This window comes from Syngnathoides biaculeatus, chromosome 9, assembly GCF_019802595.1.
Source record: "Syngnathoides biaculeatus isolate LvHL_M chromosome 9, ASM1980259v1, whole genome shotgun sequence".
Classification (NCBI taxonomy): domain Eukaryota; kingdom Metazoa; phylum Chordata; class Actinopteri; order Syngnathiformes; family Syngnathidae; genus Syngnathoides; species Syngnathoides biaculeatus.
In genome coordinates, this window is record NC_084648.1 from 7,899,394 (window position 1) to 7,919,392 (window position 19,999).

Sequence of the window (19,999 nt, forward strand, 5' to 3'; positions counted from 1 at the left end):
TGATGTAACATTTGTTTTAATGTATCTATTCAGTAATCCCTCATTTTTCCCAGTTAATTGGTACCAGACCCACCCGTGAAAAGTGAAAAACTTTTTTTGGGGGTAAAAAGTAGGGCTAAATGGCATTTTTTTCCCCCGCTTCATATAGGTCCTTGTTGTCTTGCGGATGCCATATCATATCCTATCAATGTGGCTTCCTGGTACAGTACTGTACAAATGTATGCTGGCGTATTTTTTTATCAATTGAAAAAAAAAAGTTCTAATGTATTTTTTTTTTTTTTTTTTGCTTCATTGGTCCATGTCATCATGCCGGGGATGGTGCATTAGTACTTAGCGATCAGGCATTTTTTTTTTTTTTTTGGGTTCCGGAAATCCGCGATGCACTGATTCTGTGATACGTGATCGGCAAAGTAGAAAGGGATTACTGCATTTCTATGTATCTGCATGTTCACTCTCAGATGCGTTTAATGACAAATGGACCCTATTTTCAAATAAGTAAAAGTCAATTTGCTCCATATTAAATTAATTCCATGCATCTCTTTTTACAGACAAATTAAAGATGAAAGCGGAGAGAATTTAGCTTGCTAGCGAAGGAGTAAATGTCCCCTTCTCTCGCGCTGTTGTGGCCACATTCATTCATTTATTTACAGTACGACAGAAGTGATGGGAGGCGTGATTGAAGGTGTAAGATGCACAATTTGCCACAACAAAGAACACTTCTGCCGCTCTCTCTTTTTTTCTTTCTTTCTGCCTGACAATCAAACGCAGAGCCGCCATATATGGGCAAGCAATGGAAACGAAGCACTCGTGCACGGATGAAAACAGCTGCATCGTCTCTCGCAAATGTTTCTTCTTTTCCTCCCTGAACACATTTCACCCAGTCTTTCCCAGATTTATAGTACACAGGAGAGGCTGTATACACGCTACTGTATAGAAACTCCACTGCAGCAAAAGATGGCCTCCAAGACATAAGAAACAGCTAATCAATACAGTATATCAAAAAGGAATTTCAATAAGGCTAAAAGAATTTACATTTTCATTTCAAGTATAAAATTTTTTATCAATGTAAAACAATGCATATAAGCACACACACAACGCCAATAGAGTGTGTGCCTGACTATCAAAACACTTCCGCCACAACAAACCAATTTCTGATCCTGACATGCATCCTTCACACTGCAAAAGGAAAACGCTGGCAGGCAGGCCTTGATTGCTTGGCACAAACACGCAACATACTTGGCACTAAAAGTGAGCAGAAAGAGAAATAACGGCCTGAAAATTGAGATATTTGCTCTGCAACTCAACAAAAAGATCCACATCTGGGAAAGGACCACACTGTAGGAATTATCCAATTACTGCTATATGAACGTTTTTGGAATCTTTTGATTGAGCGTCATTAGCTACTGGCACATTTCGTGAAGAAAAATATAGATTGCATTAGTAGTCACTCACATTTGCCGATCATGTTGAACTAAACTTTCACCATTTTCAAAACATTGCCGGTGTAGACCGTTTATGCTTATTCCTTGACAGGCCAGTGCATTTATTTTCCTTCAGATAAAGTTTGTCTGATCAAGAATTTTCATTGATGAAAAATTTTAAATACTGTTTATCATATATTAATATATATAATATCAGTTGAAATAGCAAATGATTATTTCTGAGTTTGAAATTTTTGTTTTCTATTTTAGTTATGTATTTTTTTTATTTTATTTTTAATTTACAGTTATGTTATATTAATGCAAAGTTATTTTAAGGTCCTGAGATTCCATCCCTAACCATACCCGCAACTTTATCTGCGGGCATGACTTTAGGTTGAGTACAGTTGAGATGACAGCATGCTGATAATGCCCCCCCACCCCCCTCCACCCCACCCAAACCCCAGCCCAGCACTGTAATGGTGGCCCTCTGCCCAATGAGGCTCCTTCCGCACCGCCATTATTCTCTCAAATTCTCTGCGTTGACCTCTTCCTCTCAAAAGTTGTCTCTCTGCTCCTTCTGTCATGATTGCAGAGGTGAGCACCTTTTATTGCCGGGTGAGGAATGATTACTGATTGAATCGTTCCGACTCGGAGTCTCGCTCAGTCGCTATGTCGAATCATCGTTATGCAAAGTGGGTCCAATTGACTGCATTGACCAAATGCAGTCGTTTTCTTTGGATGGGAAAGGTATTCATTTTGTGTGGACAAAATGTGTCTCTCATTGACATATGTGTCAAGTTTGCAACAAATAAATTGGGATGAGGACAGTTTTAAACTTTAGCTCATCAAATGAGAGCTGTGTTAAATGTTATGGCAAAACAACTGATTGGATGGTCTTGAAAAAGGTCTGGAAAATGTGTGAAACAATAGTAATGAGATCACAAATTTACATCAAGAACAAGCTGATCCAAGTTTTATAATTGATCCAAAAACTACCAGGAAAAACACTCTAAGAGGTTTGTCCCAGCTAATCTGAGGTGCTCTCTTTGACTGTGCAGTATTTGCTCAAATAGTAAAAATATTTTGTGAGGGGCGACCATTTGACTTACGAGAAACCAAAAAACTGGACCACCACCCAGCAGTGTGTGTACCTCATGTCCTGTGACCCCCTCCATGTGGCTTTACAAAAAAGGATATGGACTGGAGACCATGCGGATGCACCAGCTGCGAGGGCAGGTGGTCTGCTTGAGACAGAAGAACACCACAGGTACCAGTTCGGGATAGGGAACCACCAGCACGCTCGTGGCACTGCTGCCGCCGTCGCCGTCGTCATCGTCATCGCGGTCCACTTCCTCTTCCTCGATATCTTCCTTCTCCTCCTCTTCTTCTTCTTCCTCATCCAGTTGGTACGGGTGGGGGGAGGAGGCGTCAATGACATCATCGACCCTGGTCACCCGGGTGATGGTCGCCACCATCGAGGGGCCCTCCTCCTCCTCCTCGCTCGTCATGGCAACAGTGGGATCTGTTCAAAAAAGAAAAGAAAAGAAGAAATATTTTTTGGTCTGTGTTATTTTTTTCAAAATTGTACAACTATTGACCTGGGCGCGGAAATCGATGCAGCGAGCTGCGGGATACGACGAGCGCCTTAATGCGCCGAAAATGGCAAGAGGCTAAAAATACACGCGGAAGCTTTTGTGCGAGCTTGTTAGAGTACTTTCGGGTGATAAAGTGACATGAGATAGATGAGAGGATGAATGAATGAAGGAAAGGAGGAAGATCTGCTGACTTGTTACCAGGGATGACTGAGTCACAGAGGCCTAAACGGCGAGATGGCTGAATGTGAAATGTCTGCGGGTGAGACGAATGAGCGATAGATGGACTGGCGAGATGACTAAGAGCTGAAATGCCTCAGCTTGAGGTGACCAAGCGGCAGGACAATTACTGCAAGTGTAACACGATTGAGGGACAAGACGACTCAATGGTGAGACGGACGAGCTGCGAAATGACCGAGTGTCAAAACAATGAATTACAAGATCACCAAGATGTCGAGTGTCGAGACGATGGAGTGAAAGTTGACTGAGTGGTCAGACAACTTCTTCTTCTTCTTTTCCTTTCGGCTTGTCCCGTTAGAGGTCGCCACAGCGTGTCATCTTTTTCCATCTAAGCCTATCTCGTACATCTTCTTCTCTAACACCCACTGTCCTCATGTCCTCCCTCACAACATCCATCAACCTTTTCTTTGGTCTTCCTCTCACTCTTTTGCCTGGCAGCTCCATCCTCAGAACCCTTCTACCAATATACTCACTCTCTCACATGTAGACATGTCCAAACCATCGAAGGCTGCTCTCTCTAACATTGTCTCCAAAACCTCCAACTTTGGCTGTTCCTCTAATGAGCTCATTTCTAATCCTATCCAACCTGTTCACTCCAAGCGATAACCTCAGCATATTCATTTCTGCTACCTCCAGTTCTGCTTCCTGTTGTTTCTTCAGTGCAACAGTCTCTAATCCGTACATCATGGCCGGCCTCACCACAGTTTCATAAACTTTCCCCTTCATCCTAGCAGAGACACATTCCGCCAACTGTTCCACCCCGCCTGGACCCGTTTCTTCACTTCTATACCACACTCTCCATTGCTCTCGATTGTTGACCCCAAGTATTTGAAGTCATCCACCCTCGCCATATCTTCTCCCTGGAGCTTCACTCCTCCTCCTCCGCCCCTCACATATATTCTGTTTTACTTCAGATAATCTTCATTCCTCTACTTTCCAGTGAATGGGTCCATCTTTCTAATTGTTCCTCTGCCTGCTCCCTGCTTTCACTGCTCTATTCCTCTGTCTGGCCAACCTGTAGAGATCCTTTTCTCCCTCTTTCGTATCCAACCTGGTGTACACGTCGTCATAATACCTCTTGTTTAGCCTTCGCAGGCTCTCAATGAATTCCTTCCGCCTCTTCTCAGTCCTCTCCATGTCCCACTTCTTTGCTAATCTCTTTCCTTGGGTGACTTCCTGTATTTTGGGCTTCCACCACCAAGGCTGTTTCTCCCCTTTCCTACCAGAAGGCAACCCAAGTACTCTTCTGCCTGCCTCTCTAATTACAAAGTGAGCACATAAGATACACAATTCACACACTACCTAGTCCATATTAAAGTTGAAGTCAGATAAAAGCAATCAAAAATACAAAGTCAACACATAAAATGCACAATTTACATACTACTTAATCTATGTTAAAGTTTAAGTCAGATAAAAACAACTCAACATGAGAATAACGCGTGACAAGATGACCGAGTAGCGAGACGATGGCTTGAGAGACAAAACAGCGTGAATAGGCCAAGTGTTAAGATGTCTGAATGGGGTGATGACAGAGTGTAAGTGGACTGAGTGGTCAGACGACCAAGTGCGAGATGACTGATCGGTCGCACGACTGAGCTGTGAGATGATGAATTGCGAGACAAAGAAAGCCAAGTGCAAGATGACTGGGAGCAAGACGACAGGGACGAAACGACTGAGTGGTGAGATGACTAATTTGCAAAATGAGTGTCAAAGCAATGGATTGGAAGATTAGCCGAGTGCAGCTTGACCTACTGATAAGACAATAAGATAAAGGAGAGCAAGTTGACTGAGTGGTCAGACAACTTCGTGTGGGATGACTGATTGGCCAAATGACTGAGTGGCGCGACGATAACTGAGCGCAAGATGGCAATTCGTCACCCAGGCGCCGCACTCACGCTCATCTCTTGCACGCACTAAAAATCTCACGTATAGCATAGGCTCCAGCTCATTAAAGCATAAGAGTAAAAAAATAAATAAGTAAACCTAAGTAAAAATGTTCTGATACCATGTGACCATATGTTGCTGACAAATAAAACATGGATTTAAAACAAACCTCCTGTTCTCCCTTCGGGTGAGTGCACAGATGACAATAATAGGACTGCACACAAGCAAAGATGTTAGAAATGTTTAATATAAATGACTGAGTTAGGCGGCATGGTGGTGAAACCTGTTAGGGTGTTGGCCTCACAGTTCTGAGGATTTGGGTTCAAAACCTACCCCCGGCTCTGGAGAGTTTGCATGTTCTCCCCGCACCTGCGTTAGCTTTCCCCAGGCATTCCGGTTTCCTCCCACATCCCAAAAAACATGCAACATTCATTGGGAACTCTAAATTGCCCCTCGGTGTGATTGTGAGTACTTCTATTGTCTGTCTCCGTGTGTCCTGCCATTAACTGGCAACCAGTTCAGGGTGTAACCCGCCTCCTGCTTGTTGACAGCTGGGATAGCACTCCAGCACTCCCGTGACCCTTGTGAGGATAAGCAGCCCAAAAAATGGATGGATGGACTTTGAGTAACATTGACCAACATTGAGTCCAATACTGTTGAAGAAATAATAATTCTCATTTTAATTGACAGAGTAAAAGCGATATACAGTATTTACTGACTGTACATGTATAAATCTTCCACTTGTAGTAAAACTGCATTGCCTCTTATGGAGAAAAAGATAAGTCTAAATAGAAAAAAAAATAAGAATAAATAAAATAAAGATGAACATATTTATGTTCCCAAAGAAATATTACAAATAAGAATTCAAATTAAAAAATATATTGTTAGAAAACAAACACACAGAGAGAAAAATATATCAATATACAAACAGGAAACTGAAAGTGAAAAAAAAATGAGCATTTAAATATGAAAATGAAAAATAATCGATAATACATTTACATTTAAATAAAAATTGTAATAAAAAATTTGAAAATCTATCTTTTCTTAGCAGTAGACACCACACTTGGAAAAAAAATAATAATAAAATAAGACTGCAATGACAATTCACTTTACCATTTCCAGATTGCTCATTAAACGTGTCTACCACCATAAAAGATTCAGTTAAAAATATAAAGGCCTCCTTTCAAATAAATGGCACATAGAGCTTTTCTTTTTTATTGTTAAATATGCATTGGACTCATTTGAGAACAACTCATATTTAAAAAAAAAAAAACGTCTGTCGGGGAGAGGTTTACGGAAGTTTGACGTGCGACTGCAACACGCTTCAGTGTACGTTGGAGACGATTCCCTATCGTTTTTTTTTTTTTTTTTTTTTTTTTTAAATACGCATTGATCTCAAATGAGCCAACTTGGCATCATAAATACTTCTTGGTAATTTGAGCTTGAAAAGAATAATTCCTACCTGAAATGAAGCGATCGCTACAAAGGTGTGTTTGTGTATTTTGGTTGGGCACCAATCAATCACGTTTAATTGCCGAAATCCATCAATCATTTCTCGTCTCTTCAGCTGGTATTCAATTGAATGACCTCTTTGAATATATGTCTCGTCTGTTGTAACAACCAACAGCACAACAAATCTCGGGCATTGTGAATATTCTGCTCCGGTTCAATGTCCCCCACGGTGTCGAGCAGCTCTTTTTAACTGGCAATATGGCGCCGTGAAAATGGAAACGTCACGTGCATGAACGCTATACCGGTTACTCTCTAATGTTGCACACATGAAATACAAGTTCCATTCCAAAACTGTCCTTTGGGACTCCAGTACTTATATTTGGAAAAATTTGTTGAGCATTATAAAAATCAATGACCTCAAGTGTACAACATGCAGCAGCCACGCAAGATCTAAATTAAGGTTTGACTCCAAATCTCAAAACTATCTCCTCTGCTGAGGATACATTTTGCCTTTTTGCGTCCCTGCACATCGTCGTTAAAACACCGCGCCTCCCCCATCTTCCTTGGCCTTGTTTTGGGGGGACTTTAGCCCACATTTAATTGGCACGTCATCGTGTTTTGGTTCTGAGCCCAGTGTGAAGCAAGGAGAAGATGCATTTTTGAATTATTCATTGCATCTGGACTCTGCGTGAAGAGCAAAAGTTGTTTTCTTTGCAATTTGGCTGCTTCTTGTGACCAAAGGACCCGTAGAACTATGACACTGCAACCTGTGGACACACAAACACACACGTACACGCATACACCGAGCTGACTTTCTCCCTGAGAAGTTGTCCACTTTTATGTATTTATTGCACCAGGCGACATTTCAACTTTAATTCTCTTTTCCTCATTAGTACCATTGCCGTGTGACTGGTGTGAGCGGAGTCCCGCAAGTTTGGGACTTGGCACTTGTTTTAATGCAAATGACTTGGTGCACTCTATGAAATAATCATGACTCCCGCACAAGGTTGCTTGCGCTCTTAGCCGGCAGCATTACGCTACTAACAACTTTACAAATGTCATGACATTTTGTGGAGGAATGCCAAATGTGACTATTTTATTTAAAACGGACACACGCATTTTTGGGGCTTCGGTGAATAAAATGTAATAAAAATAAAATACTCGTGTGTGTGAAAAAAAAAAAAAAAAAGGAAAATTAAAAGAAATGGAAATACAGTACATCTAGAAAGCAACATGTAAAACTGACAATGAAACTATGAAGGAAAAATAAATTGAAGACTAAGATGTAATTTAAAAAAAATATATTTGAGAAAATACAAGTAAAATAAACTAAAATTGAATTGAAATAAAATCGATTTTAAAATGTAAGAATATGAATATTAAAAGAAAAAAAGGAAAATCTCAAAGATGAAAAATACAACTAAATTTAAATTACGACTAAAATTTTTTTGGGAAAAAAGTCACATTAAAAATGGGAAAACTGATAAAAAAAACAATACATTAAAATTTGAAACAGTGAGATGACATCAAAAATTAGTTAGTAAAATACAAAGTAGCTTTAGCTTTACATTAGCATTAAATTTTGCTTTGATTAACTTTTATTTTTGACCAGCAGCTCTGAATTACACATCTTGACTCTTAACCATCTTAAGTCTTGCAGTTCATCACCAAAAAAAGTCATGAAAAGACATCACCCTTGAATTGGACTGAATCAATTTGATTAAGTTAATAGTTGCATGTAATGTAATATATCAGCACTGCTTGTTTGCGTGTGTGTGTTTGTGTGTACTTACGGAGACCATAAAACCATCAAGAGAACACAGTTGACAACTCACTTTGACCTTTACTGATCACGAGTGTGCGGGCAATGTGTAATGTGTCACGCCTAATAAACACAAGGCAGCGTACTGCGACAGACAGACAGACACACACACACACACACACACACACACACACACACACGCATAGTCACTGGAAATCTGCATGTATTGGAATTGCCTTCACACATTAGTGATGAATTGTAGTGTGTAGAAACCAAGCGCACACATTTGCGCCTTTTAGCCAGCACGTTAATTCACTTAGTGTGTTTGAGGCCTTTTTATTAATCTTTTTTGACACGCGACTAGACATGACGGGACCAACAGGAAATAATGAAACGAATTTCAAATATATAGCAGCTTCTAGCAAAAGTAACACATACAAAAATACATAAATTATAAATGAACAAAAAATCTGGTCAATGAAATTAATTTAAAAAAGGTTTAAAAATAAAAAAATTACATTAGACTACAGATCGAATTTAAAAAACTAAAATATCCAATAATGTCAAAACTTTTTAAAATAGTAAAGATGAAACTAAAACTAAAAAAAAAAATACCACTGACATTATTTGACAAATAAAAAATTAATAGGAAATGCAAAAAAAAAATCTACAAATGTAAAAATAAGATGCATATAAACAAACTGAAATCCAAAATAAATAAAGTAAATATTGAAAATGAAAAAAAAAACTAAAGCAATGCAAAAAATAAAAAATGAAAAAAATTAAAAATAAAACTGGACTTACCATGTAACAACCAGAATATGTACAAATTAACCTAAAAACATGAAGATAACTAAAAACCAACAAATAGAAATGGACCAAAGAAGAAGATAGTTTCTGCATTTGTTTTAAATTTGAATGTGAAGCCCTAACCAGGTCTTAGAACCCTAATTTGAATCCAATAAATGTTTAATACTCTAATCTAAGTTTGAAACCAACATCTGAAATCGTGATTTGAAACCCTAATTTAAAAACATAACTTGAAAACCTAACCTTGCCTTTGAGCCCTAATTGAAAACCATAACGAATGCTATAAACTTGCATTTAAATTTTAATTTCAAATTTGAATTTAAAACCTGAATTTTGTCTTCGAACCCTAACCCTCGTTTCAAACCCTAAACCAGCCTTCAAGCGTTGAGTTTCAACCGTACCATTGGCTTGAAATGCCAACAGTCTTGAACTCTCATGTGAACCCCCATTGTTGTAATGCCAATAAAAAAAAAAAAAGATTGCCTATTTATATATAGCCTTGCGTGTTCTTCTAACAAGTGCTGAGCAGCCGGTAAATTCCTTTTCGTGTTGTTTATTATAAACACCCGAGATGTGGATGGACTTCCGCATTCATCACTACATATGCTTTGGAACTCTCCCAATGTATTTTGTTTAAACACTCTATTGCAGTCTTTAAGTATGCATAGTTATTATTCTGCTCCTTGTTCATTTATATTTATCTTATTGCAGTGCTGAATAAACACACTCACATCGTGTTTCCACTTTAAACATGTTTGGTTACACCATCGATATTAGATTTCATACCTTTTGGGTGCATTTAAATAAACAATTTCAATTCCAATTGGACTTTGGTTGTGTTGGGCAAAGAAGCACACACAGTGTCATCCAGTGTTATGAATTTTGTTTTTCCCCACTAATTTTTACCTCTGTATGGTCCCTTTTTATTTGCCACTCAATAATTAAATACTGTACTGTATAAATATTTGAGCGGTGGTGCAAAACATTATTATGGAGTATAATCTGAAACATTTTGCGTTTATTTTTTAAATACAAAATCAGGTCTTTGGTGCCTCATCCACTTTTTGAAAATTCAAGTCCCGATGATCAAGAGACTAACTTGCACATGGGTGTGACTATGAGTCCAAAGGGTTGTTGTTAGGGTTGTTTTTGGTGTGCCCTGCGATTGGCTGCTAAGCAATTCAGGGTGTACCTCGCCTCCTGCCCTATGACACCTGGGATAGGCTCCAGCACACCCGTGGTCCTCGTGAGGATTAGCGGGACAGAAAATGAAGGAATGAATGTATTCTACCAAATTTCAACTCTGTACATTACACAGCTGAGTAAGAATGCATTGGAAAACAATTTGACTTTTTGTAACAAGACAGTAAAGTTTGATGACTTTTCAAAATAGTCACTCTGAAAAAAAATCAAGTCAGTATTAACGACTCTTCGGTGCGCTCTATTACTAGTAACTCCACATACTTTAATTAATAGGGGACATGACCGTCCTCAAATGGCCACCACACAAAAATAAAGCATACTTTTGTAAGCTTATGACAAAGAAATACGCATGTGTTATCTAGGCTGAGTTTGGTATATTTATACTCAGCCCCTACATGTCTTAACCGAGGAAAGCAACAAATTGATTTGCCGCCGTGCACAGTTGGAGCAAGGCTACATAGACAAATGGCGCTAATGCTATTGCAGCTCACAGCACACACTAGAACTGCCCCGGCCATCTATTTTTACCAGTCATAGATCCTCATGCTCTGCTACTGTCATGCTGAGAGGCAGATGTATATGAGCTAATGTGCTAACGCATTAGCGCACCGTATGCTACAGTAAAGCCTGTCCGTGTGCTGGTGCTTCGAAGAAAACTGCAATCTCGGAAATCTCTACAAAAATTACTAAAAGCTAACGTTCCCACCTGTGCGTCAGTTACTACAGTCAACAGCTTCATGAAAAGTGTCAAAATTGAGCATCACTTGCTTGAGTGGATTGCTATTCAAATGATGTTTCTACTTGATGTTTGATGCAAAATTTCTCTTTTACCTGAAGTTGTGCATAAGTCACTACAGTGAGCAGTTATTTACAATTGCCTAACATCGTCAAATCTGCATTTATTTAAAGAGACAAAGACGTAAGTCCTGTGTTGTTCTGTTGTTTTATTTTTTCTTAAAGGATTTTTACTTTTACATGTGTGACAAAGTGCTGCTTCTTTTTTTAGAAGTTAGCGGGGTGACATTTAGCGCAACAAAAGGTCCAAGAAGCAGAAGTATTTCTTGGCCGCCATGGACAGCAGCAGTGGGAGGACGTGGTAGCGGTGATAAAAATAGAGCGTGCTGCAACTTGAACGCCTGGCGGATTAACAGCGGAATCTGCGCACGGCGACCAGGCCGCCTTTTGAGATGATTTGTGTCTGATAACAGTCCTACGGGGAAGGCGAGAATTGTTGTTGAATTAATCTCTAAACGGAGTACATGCCGGATATTGGAGCACAGAGATTTTAACATAAAAAAAATAATAATAATAATTCCCCCCGGCAGAGAAGTTCATATATAGAGCCGTATGATTTGGGGTTCTGCGTCGTGGCAGGCCGGGTGGAGATCAAGATTTTCCTTGATGGCTGCTCTCCAATCAATGCTCTTCTTCTACTTGCATCTTCATCATCATCATCATTCATGTGTGACGTGTACAGCACGTCCAATTTGACCCTAAATAAACACAGAACCTCAGACAATAGTAACCCCTGTACAATGTGTGCATCAGTCAGTATCGTTAAAGGAGAAATACAGTGCTTTGCATGAACAGTGTATCCAATAGGTCATGTAATATGTACCCTATTTTGACAATGTGATGTTAAATCCTCTCTCATTTAACAGTGTTTTGAGAAAAATTTTACACGCAATTACACATTTTTTGACATGTACTGCCGAAGCTAGGCTAAAGGCCTCCGCCGCCATCGAAGCTCGGCTAAAGGCCTCCAAAGACGTCGAAGCTCGGCTCGCAGCCCGCCGACGGAGCTCGTGGCCCGCCATCGGTGGCGGCGGTGGCCTTTAGCCTAGCTTTGAGGTCCGGGGCTAACGGCCTACGCCGCCTGGAAGCTTGCTCGTCAGACTCCGCGTCATTCCCGTCCGAAGAACTAGCCGTGGCTGCTGGCCCGAAGCTCCCCGGGGCCTTTGTTTACGCACTTATGTCCCACGCGTAGGCCTCAGAGTAGTCAGACCCCACGTCATTTTGCCCAAAGAACCATCCGAATATTCAACATTAATTATAGCCAGAGGTTCAAATCTGTATGGAGGTATTCCTCTGTTTTCCCGATGAACCGATACTGCAATTTCTTCATCAGATGAGGATAAATCCGAGAAATCACCGCTGGGCATAATGGTGTCCCATGTAATCCAGCGTTTGGAACGGCATGGTACACATCACATACGCCCACGTAGATCATGTGACTCACAAAAATGGCAGCGCCCCTGAAAATTCGTAATTGTCAATAAAAATCTTCTCAAAACGCGATTAAATGAGAGGATTTAACTTCACATCACAGTCAAAATAGGGTACATATTACATGACCTATTGGATACACTTCATGCAAAGCACTGGATTTCCCCTTTAACTTTATTGTGCATGCAATAGTCTTAATATCAACATTGCACATCAGCTATTAAAAGTTTGATGATTCTACATGTGTAAGCCTTTCATGTCAAAGTTGTGCAAGAGTCACTATAATGACATAATCCAAATTTTGTAATCAAAATCAAAGTTGCGCATCAGTTACTAAAGTGGATTTTACTCACAAAACGTTTTCTTCTGTACGAAGAAATATTGTCATCAATGTTGCAAATCAGGGACTACAACTGACAGCTTTTCAATAGATATTTTCTTTGACTTGCATGAGTCTTGAGCATCAGTCACTGCAGTGGGCAGCTATTTCAAAGTTGTCTTGACATTAATGTTGCGAATCAATCGGCACAGGGGCCAGTTATTTAAAAGCTGTATTCTTCTGTGTGCGCGCACGTTTTTGATGTCAACATTGCTTATCAGTCACTACAGTGGAAGGTATCATGCCACCCCATTCGCAGCCATTTTGTGATGATAACAAATATCGTGTTAACAGCTGGGCAGAAATAAGTAGTAAACATTAAAAAAGAAAAATAATCGTAGATGCACACCTAGTTACACCAAGGGCCCGAGTCTTATGTAATAATAATACTGATAAATCTTATTCCATAGGATTCAATTATGGCAGACAGCTTGTTAAAAATGTGCCAGAGCTAATGGATGACGTGCTCCAGATTCTCACCAGCTGCACACAGTCAAATGATTTTGAACATTGGGTGTGACTGGATCATGCCTGCTTATTTCTACTGTGTCGTCGTGTTTTCTGTTAGTATTCTTGGACAGAAATCAGATACCTGGACACAAATAATAAACCTACCGTAACACATCACAGAAACCCGTGACCCTACAACTGCTAACTCAAACGATAGACCTAGTGATTTTTTTTTTAATTCACTTGGTTGTTAATGAGTCTACGTTCACAGTGGAACTTATGGTTATTCCGATTTTTTTGTTTCATCAGATTTTTTTAATGTTGTTGTAGTTGTGTATGTAGTTATCTCTCAGTCTTGACACATTTGTGGCAATTTCAAGGATTTTGTGTTATCATTTCTGAAGCATCTTCTTTCCATCATCCATCCATCCATCTTCTTAACTGCTTATCCTCAAGAGGGTCACAGGGAGCGTTTGCGCCTATGTCAGCTGTCAACGTGCAGGAGGCGGGGTACACCCTGAACTGGTTGCTAGCCAATCGCAGGGCACATCGAGACAAACAGCCACACTCCCAATCACACCTAGGGGCAATTTAGAGTGTCCAATTAATGCTGCATGTTTTTGGGATGTCGGAGGAAACCGGAGTGCCCGCCCGGAGGAAACCCACACAGGCACGGGGAATACATACAAACTCTAAACAGGCGGGGCCGGGATTGAACCCAGGACCTCAGAACTGTGAGGCCAGCGCTTTCCAGCTGAGCCACCGTTCCGCCCCATCTTCTTTCAGTCAGTGATTATTTTTCGTCTCCTTTGTCGGCCATTTCTTTCGAACTTGTCTTTTTGGCCGAACAACTGACATTTGTTGCCTTTCGATGACACTCTACGCATCTAGACTCTTGTTTTGTAGCCACAAATGAGAGAGGACCAGGTTGGATTAAAAAAAAAAAATGTGTAAATGTAGCCTTATGTGGTTATTTTGGATTTAATAAGCTTCAATTTGTTTAAGTCTAACAAGACAGATACTGTGTCAGGCGCTGCGGATTTTTCCATCCACGAAGTCTATCATTTAAGGAACCTTCTTGGCAGAAATGCACGCAGGGTGGAGCAAACTTAAAATGTGGGTGTTCCCTGTCCAATTTGATCATCCGTGAAGTCTCATCGATTTACGGACATTTCCTCTTAGTGTGGTAATAAGTCTGGCATCCCGACAAGTTGAACAATAATATTCCACTAAATTTTACGCAGCATCATATTTTAAAAAGGCTTCCATAAAGCTATCGAATGTATATAAGGTGATATTTCTTAAATATTTCCTTGAGCTACACAGCTGTGAGTTGGCTTTTACACCAATTTAGCAGTGATATTTATCAGCAAAGAACATCCGCACAACCAGAATCTTTTTCACCCAGGACTGCATGTAGTGGCTTTAAAGATTTTGCCGGCAGCCAGCAACGAGAGATAAGCCTCTGGAGTTTTTGAAACCACCGGGCTCCCACTATTACAACCACTACATTCATCATAATGGCACCACAATGAGTTGTAGATTTAATCATTTTTGTATCCGTTTCAATGCCAGTTAGTCAAAATATATTAAGTTCAAAAGCTTGAGGACTGCTGCTCTACAGAATGCAAAGGCTTTCATTGTTGGGACTCCAAATATACATTCATAGATAAGCACAGTATTATGATCAAATTATATTACTTTTTAATTGTTTTTTATTCCTTATAGAATTTAAAAAAAAATGTGCTCTCCATCAAACTGTAGGTGGCTGGAGCAGTCGCGCACGTCACCACTGTACAGATGGTAGAAACTGTAAACTAGTTTCAAACTTGAAATTTGCTATATTTTTTTCCTGGATTAGCGGTGTCCAACATACACCTTATAGGCCAAACCCGGCCCATCAAAAGCTCCAATGTGGCCCGTGGAGATGGAGAACACACGGTATTTTTCACTAAAAGTAACGTTTGTTGGTCATTTTGTCTACTGAGGGTAAACTCTCAACACTTAAATGACATTGATGAACTTGTGAAGGCAAAACAATGCCAAGTTTCAGGAGTACACTAACATAAAATGGTATGTCAAATTTGCACTGTCACAAACAAATAATACTTCCTGTGGAAATGTTTTCAGACATTGAATATTTCAAAATTCCATTCAAAATCTTCACTTCAAAATAGGTTGGTTTGTTGGAACTTTTTTTGTTTTTCCTCCATACACTGCCACAACGTGAATTTTTATGTAGTGAATAGTGCATGGTCACTGAACTAATTTTTGGTTAGAAATTTCAAATCTGCTCATATGATTTGCAACAAGATGTGACAATAATAAAATGATAATAAAAATATGTGAATAGTTCCCAAAAGTACTAATAATTATTTGCACCAACACAAGGAAATTTTTGAATAGATATTTGGGGAGTTTTAAGCCACAAATATTGTGGTCTGGGCCACTTGAGGTTTAATTGGAATAAATGTGGCCTGCGAACTTAAATTAGTTTGACACCCCAGATTTAAAATATGTTCATCGGTCTAAGGAAATGTACACACAGTGCATGTGTCCTATAGTACTTTGACCCGCTTTAGGCGTGTGTGTGCGTGTGAACATGTTTGTATTTGTAAAAGTACATTTGTCATGCCCTCGCCATCAACCAACCATCTGCCATCCTCACAAATATTTTATTGCCTTGTGCTTCCCAAATGAGACTAATTGCTGCTTTGATTACTGTAGCCCAACATAAACACGGTGTAAATTCATCATCTATTACAGGTATTTTATTTGATTAACCCGAGTCATCGCACGCAGTGTCTCTGGAGACTCCTCGCCCAAACCAAACAATCTAATGCTCGTAATTGGCCCGTCACATCGACCCAAAATGATCTTTTGACATTTTGTTGCTTCCTTCTGATGCAACGGCACGAGAAGAAAATGCAACACAGCAGAGGAACAAAGTGACGCTATGTAATGCACTGCAACAAGGATGCCTTCACATCATCGTTTGAGTGGTATAAACGTGGGCTACCATCATAGAGTTTTACGACTTTTATCATAGTTTAATGCCTCTCATTTACAACGTGATAGTCTTTTCTTGTGGTTTTAGCATTTTTTTTCTCATTACATCGTGACAATTCACCAATCATTTTCTTGCACTATATTTTTCCCTCTCATAATTGTCAGTCTGTTGTGACTTTCATCCTAAATGTAGATCATTTTTATGACTCTCATGTAAGATTTTGCAAGATGACTTCATTCTTGTATATTGTTTTTCCTCACACCCTTTTCTAATGATATGTCTTTTTTTTCCTCCTATAGTGGTACCTTGACTTATGAGTGATGAGGCCAATGAGTTTTTCGAGATACGAGCTATGCTTTGACGCTTTTCTCTCTTGGTGATGACGAATTTCACAGGCAGTAGCAGATAATGAACAATTATTTCAAAAAAGATGCACGTGTGCTTGCTTCAAGTTGTTTGTTGCCATTACAAGTTGAAGTTTACTATCCATCCAGCCATTTTTAGAAGAAGTTTTTATTCAAGCCACATAACTGCCTTGCAAAGGTTTGCTAGTTTAATGCTAACTGACAATGCAATACATCATAGACAGGCAAACAAAATTGGCATCAATATTTCTTACGGAGCTTTGAGCAATGGATATTTGAAGATGGTTCAACAACATATGGAACCAGACAATACAACAATACTCTCAGACATCTATTCTATATGATTTGTAGAATATAACTCATATTGTCATGCCCCTGCCTTCCAGCCCGGGCTGGGCGTGGCCAGCAAATCAGGAGGCGCACACCTGCGCCTCGTCACGAGTAATTGAACCCGATATATATGGGACCCTGGGGACGAATGATCCTTCGCCAGATCGTTGCCTCTCATGCCTCGTTCCAGCACTTCCGTACTCCTGACGTCTACCTCCCGTGTACCGACCAAAGCCTGTCCCCTAACCAACTCTGTAAGCCTACCGCTACTGCTACTTCTGCTTGTTTGGACTGACTCACTGATTACCGACCTTGGAACAAATAAAGGCTTCCTCTGTACTGCTTGCTCGCCTCCGGAGTCGTGCATTTGGGTCCGCCCTCGAGTCTCATTCGTGACACATATTAGTGGATCTTACTGAGGTTAGGAGAGAGTTTTCTTTGTGAAAATAATAAATTGTGTATTATACTGACCCCTTTTGTTGGTATTTGATAGACTGAAACGGATTAATGGCATTTCCATATATTTCAATGGGGAAAGTTGCTTTGAATTATGAACGTGTTTACAGAATGATGTAAACTCATATTTTGAGACATCTTTGTAAATTTATATATTTTTTTCTTTTTACATTACGTCTTTTACAACTAGTATCATATATACTTGAGTTAACTGACTTTTTTCTGCTTCACAACTAATTTCAACATCTTTTTACCCAGTAAACTTTGTGCATAATCTTTCATTTTGTTTTCCTCCTGATGTTTTTTGTCTGCAATTTGACTTTCTAACTCATAGTTTTTAATGACCTTTTCAATATCGTATTGAGGTATTTTCCTCTTGTAACATTATTACATTTTTGTAATATAACACAATCCAAGATTTATGCTTTTTCCATCCAAGATTTAATTAATTTGGTGGTTTTTGTCATCTTCCTCCTCATACTGTTTCATTAGAACAATCACTTTTATTGAAAGATGGCAGTAGTGCTCTTTGTAATTTTACTTTTTTTTCTCCTATCAATTTCAGTTTCTTCCCTCATAACATTTGAACCTCTTTGGAAATCATTGGGGAATTCTCGTGCGCATTACAACCCCCACATCGTAATGTTGCAGCTAGTTTCGCTAGCCGCTATTCTGGCCGGATTCCGACCATTCTGAGAGCACCGCCATTTCTTTTGATAGAGCCGTGATGGGCTATTTCATAAGTGCCAGTCCTGTCATTATCTTTAAAACAATGTTTGTTTCTTGTCCCCATCTTTATTTCCCACCACTGGCACAACTCCCTCTCGCTCTCCTTCCATTTCCTTCTTAATTAAACCTCGCTTGCCTGGCTTCTCATTTCCAACCCGCTTGGCAATGCCAACATTGTTTGCATGCATATAAATAAATATATATACGTGTGTGTGTGTTGATACTTGGTATATGATTCCTATTGTTCATTACAACTGCTGTTTCCAATTGTTTGCTTATGGAGGTGTGCGATTAAAATAGGAGTGAGTGTGTGATCCAGTCATTGTATCTGTGTTCAAACGTGTGTTTATGCGCGTGCACGTGGCTGTCAGAAGTGCTTATGAGCTGACGCTGGCCGCTGATAATTAAAGTTGAAGCGCGTAAAAGAGACGGACGGCGGCGGAAGCGAGGAGCCGTGAAGTTGAGCATCACTTTCATTCCTGTCTCCAAATAATTGTTTTCCTGCCGCATCTTTGCACTTTTTTTTTTTCCTTCCCTGTTGGTGAAAAAGTGTTGCCGCCAACCGTAGCCAAAAGCAAAACCCGCCCACCTCTGCTGGAAGAGAGCGTGGATGCTATTTTCTGCCTCACGTTTGCGTCTTACTTGACTGCATTACTTTAAAAACTCAGCGCACACTTTTGCGACTGATAATGTCCAAATGAAATAGAATGCTTGTTGTGACAATATAGGAAAGTTTGAAGAAGATTGGTTGCTGCTTCGGCCTAGCAGAGTAATGACAAGGAGGAAGACCTGATTTGTCCCTCTTTATTTATTGTGGGGGGGTTATGTTCACAAAGAGGGACCATAAATTTAGGTAATAATTTCTATACATTTTAAAGCATTATGTAGAGCACCAATATAAAATATTTTTGTAAGGTGCAGGTATTATTTTCGGCCACCATCCTCGCGTTGTTGACTGTAGTGTCAGTGACTTTGAATGTGTGTGGTTTTAAAAAGCGGCCTCAAGAGTGACGTGGAAGTGGAGTGTAGAATTGGCTGTTATGAGCTCATGTTAGCGGGTGTCTGTTAACTAGCTAACCATTAGCCAGTGTCTGCTAACTAGCTAACCATTAGCCAGTCTGCGTGTTGAGTGACTCGGCGTAAATTGGGGCGGTCAGCAGCTCGTGAATTAATTAATTCCGATTTTTCAATAAACTTATTGAAAGTCCACCAATGGCTGTGTCTATCCTTTAACCATTTGTGGAATGATTACAATTCATTTTAATAAGTGGTGGCAGTTAATATTAAATTTCCAAATAATGTTTACTATCCTGTAGACATACAGATGTGTCTACTTGCAGTAGCACATTGCACTTTATCTTCTTTTTTGTGTGTGAAATGATCCACAAACTTTGGACTGTCTCTATTTTTAAATCAACTTTTATTTCCTGGCTCACACTTAGTGATCCAGAAGACTACCACAATGAAAAAGCACCTCATTCAGCAATCAATCGAATAACTCTACTGCGACATGAAAAACGGATTTTGTCTTTTTTAATGCCGCGACACATCACTACATATGGAAATATATCCGCTTAAAGCCTCCGGTGGCTGAAATATATCCCACCAGGTTGTTGCGGAGCTTTCCACAGCCCGACAAGAGGCGCTAGCCACCAGCTAGTTCACGAGCTGACAGCCTTCCATTGTTCCA

At 39.8% G+C, this 19,999-nt stretch overlaps 1 protein-coding gene across 1 annotated transcript in view; it reads right to left on the reverse strand.

Annotated features, from left to right (window-relative positions):
• The window catches only part of LOC133505620 (voltage-dependent T-type calcium channel subunit alpha-1I-like), a 145,429-nt gene that overhangs the window by 98,908 nt on the left and 26,522 nt on the right, over window positions 1–19,999 (reverse strand). The window contains exon 3 of the mRNA XM_061828843.1: window positions 2,619–2,943. Within this exon, the coding sequence (XP_061684827.1) occupies window positions 2,619–2,929 (311 nt within the window). The 5' untranslated portion in view covers window positions 2,930–2,943. The remainder of the gene's footprint in view (window positions 1–2,618; window positions 2,944–19,999) is intronic.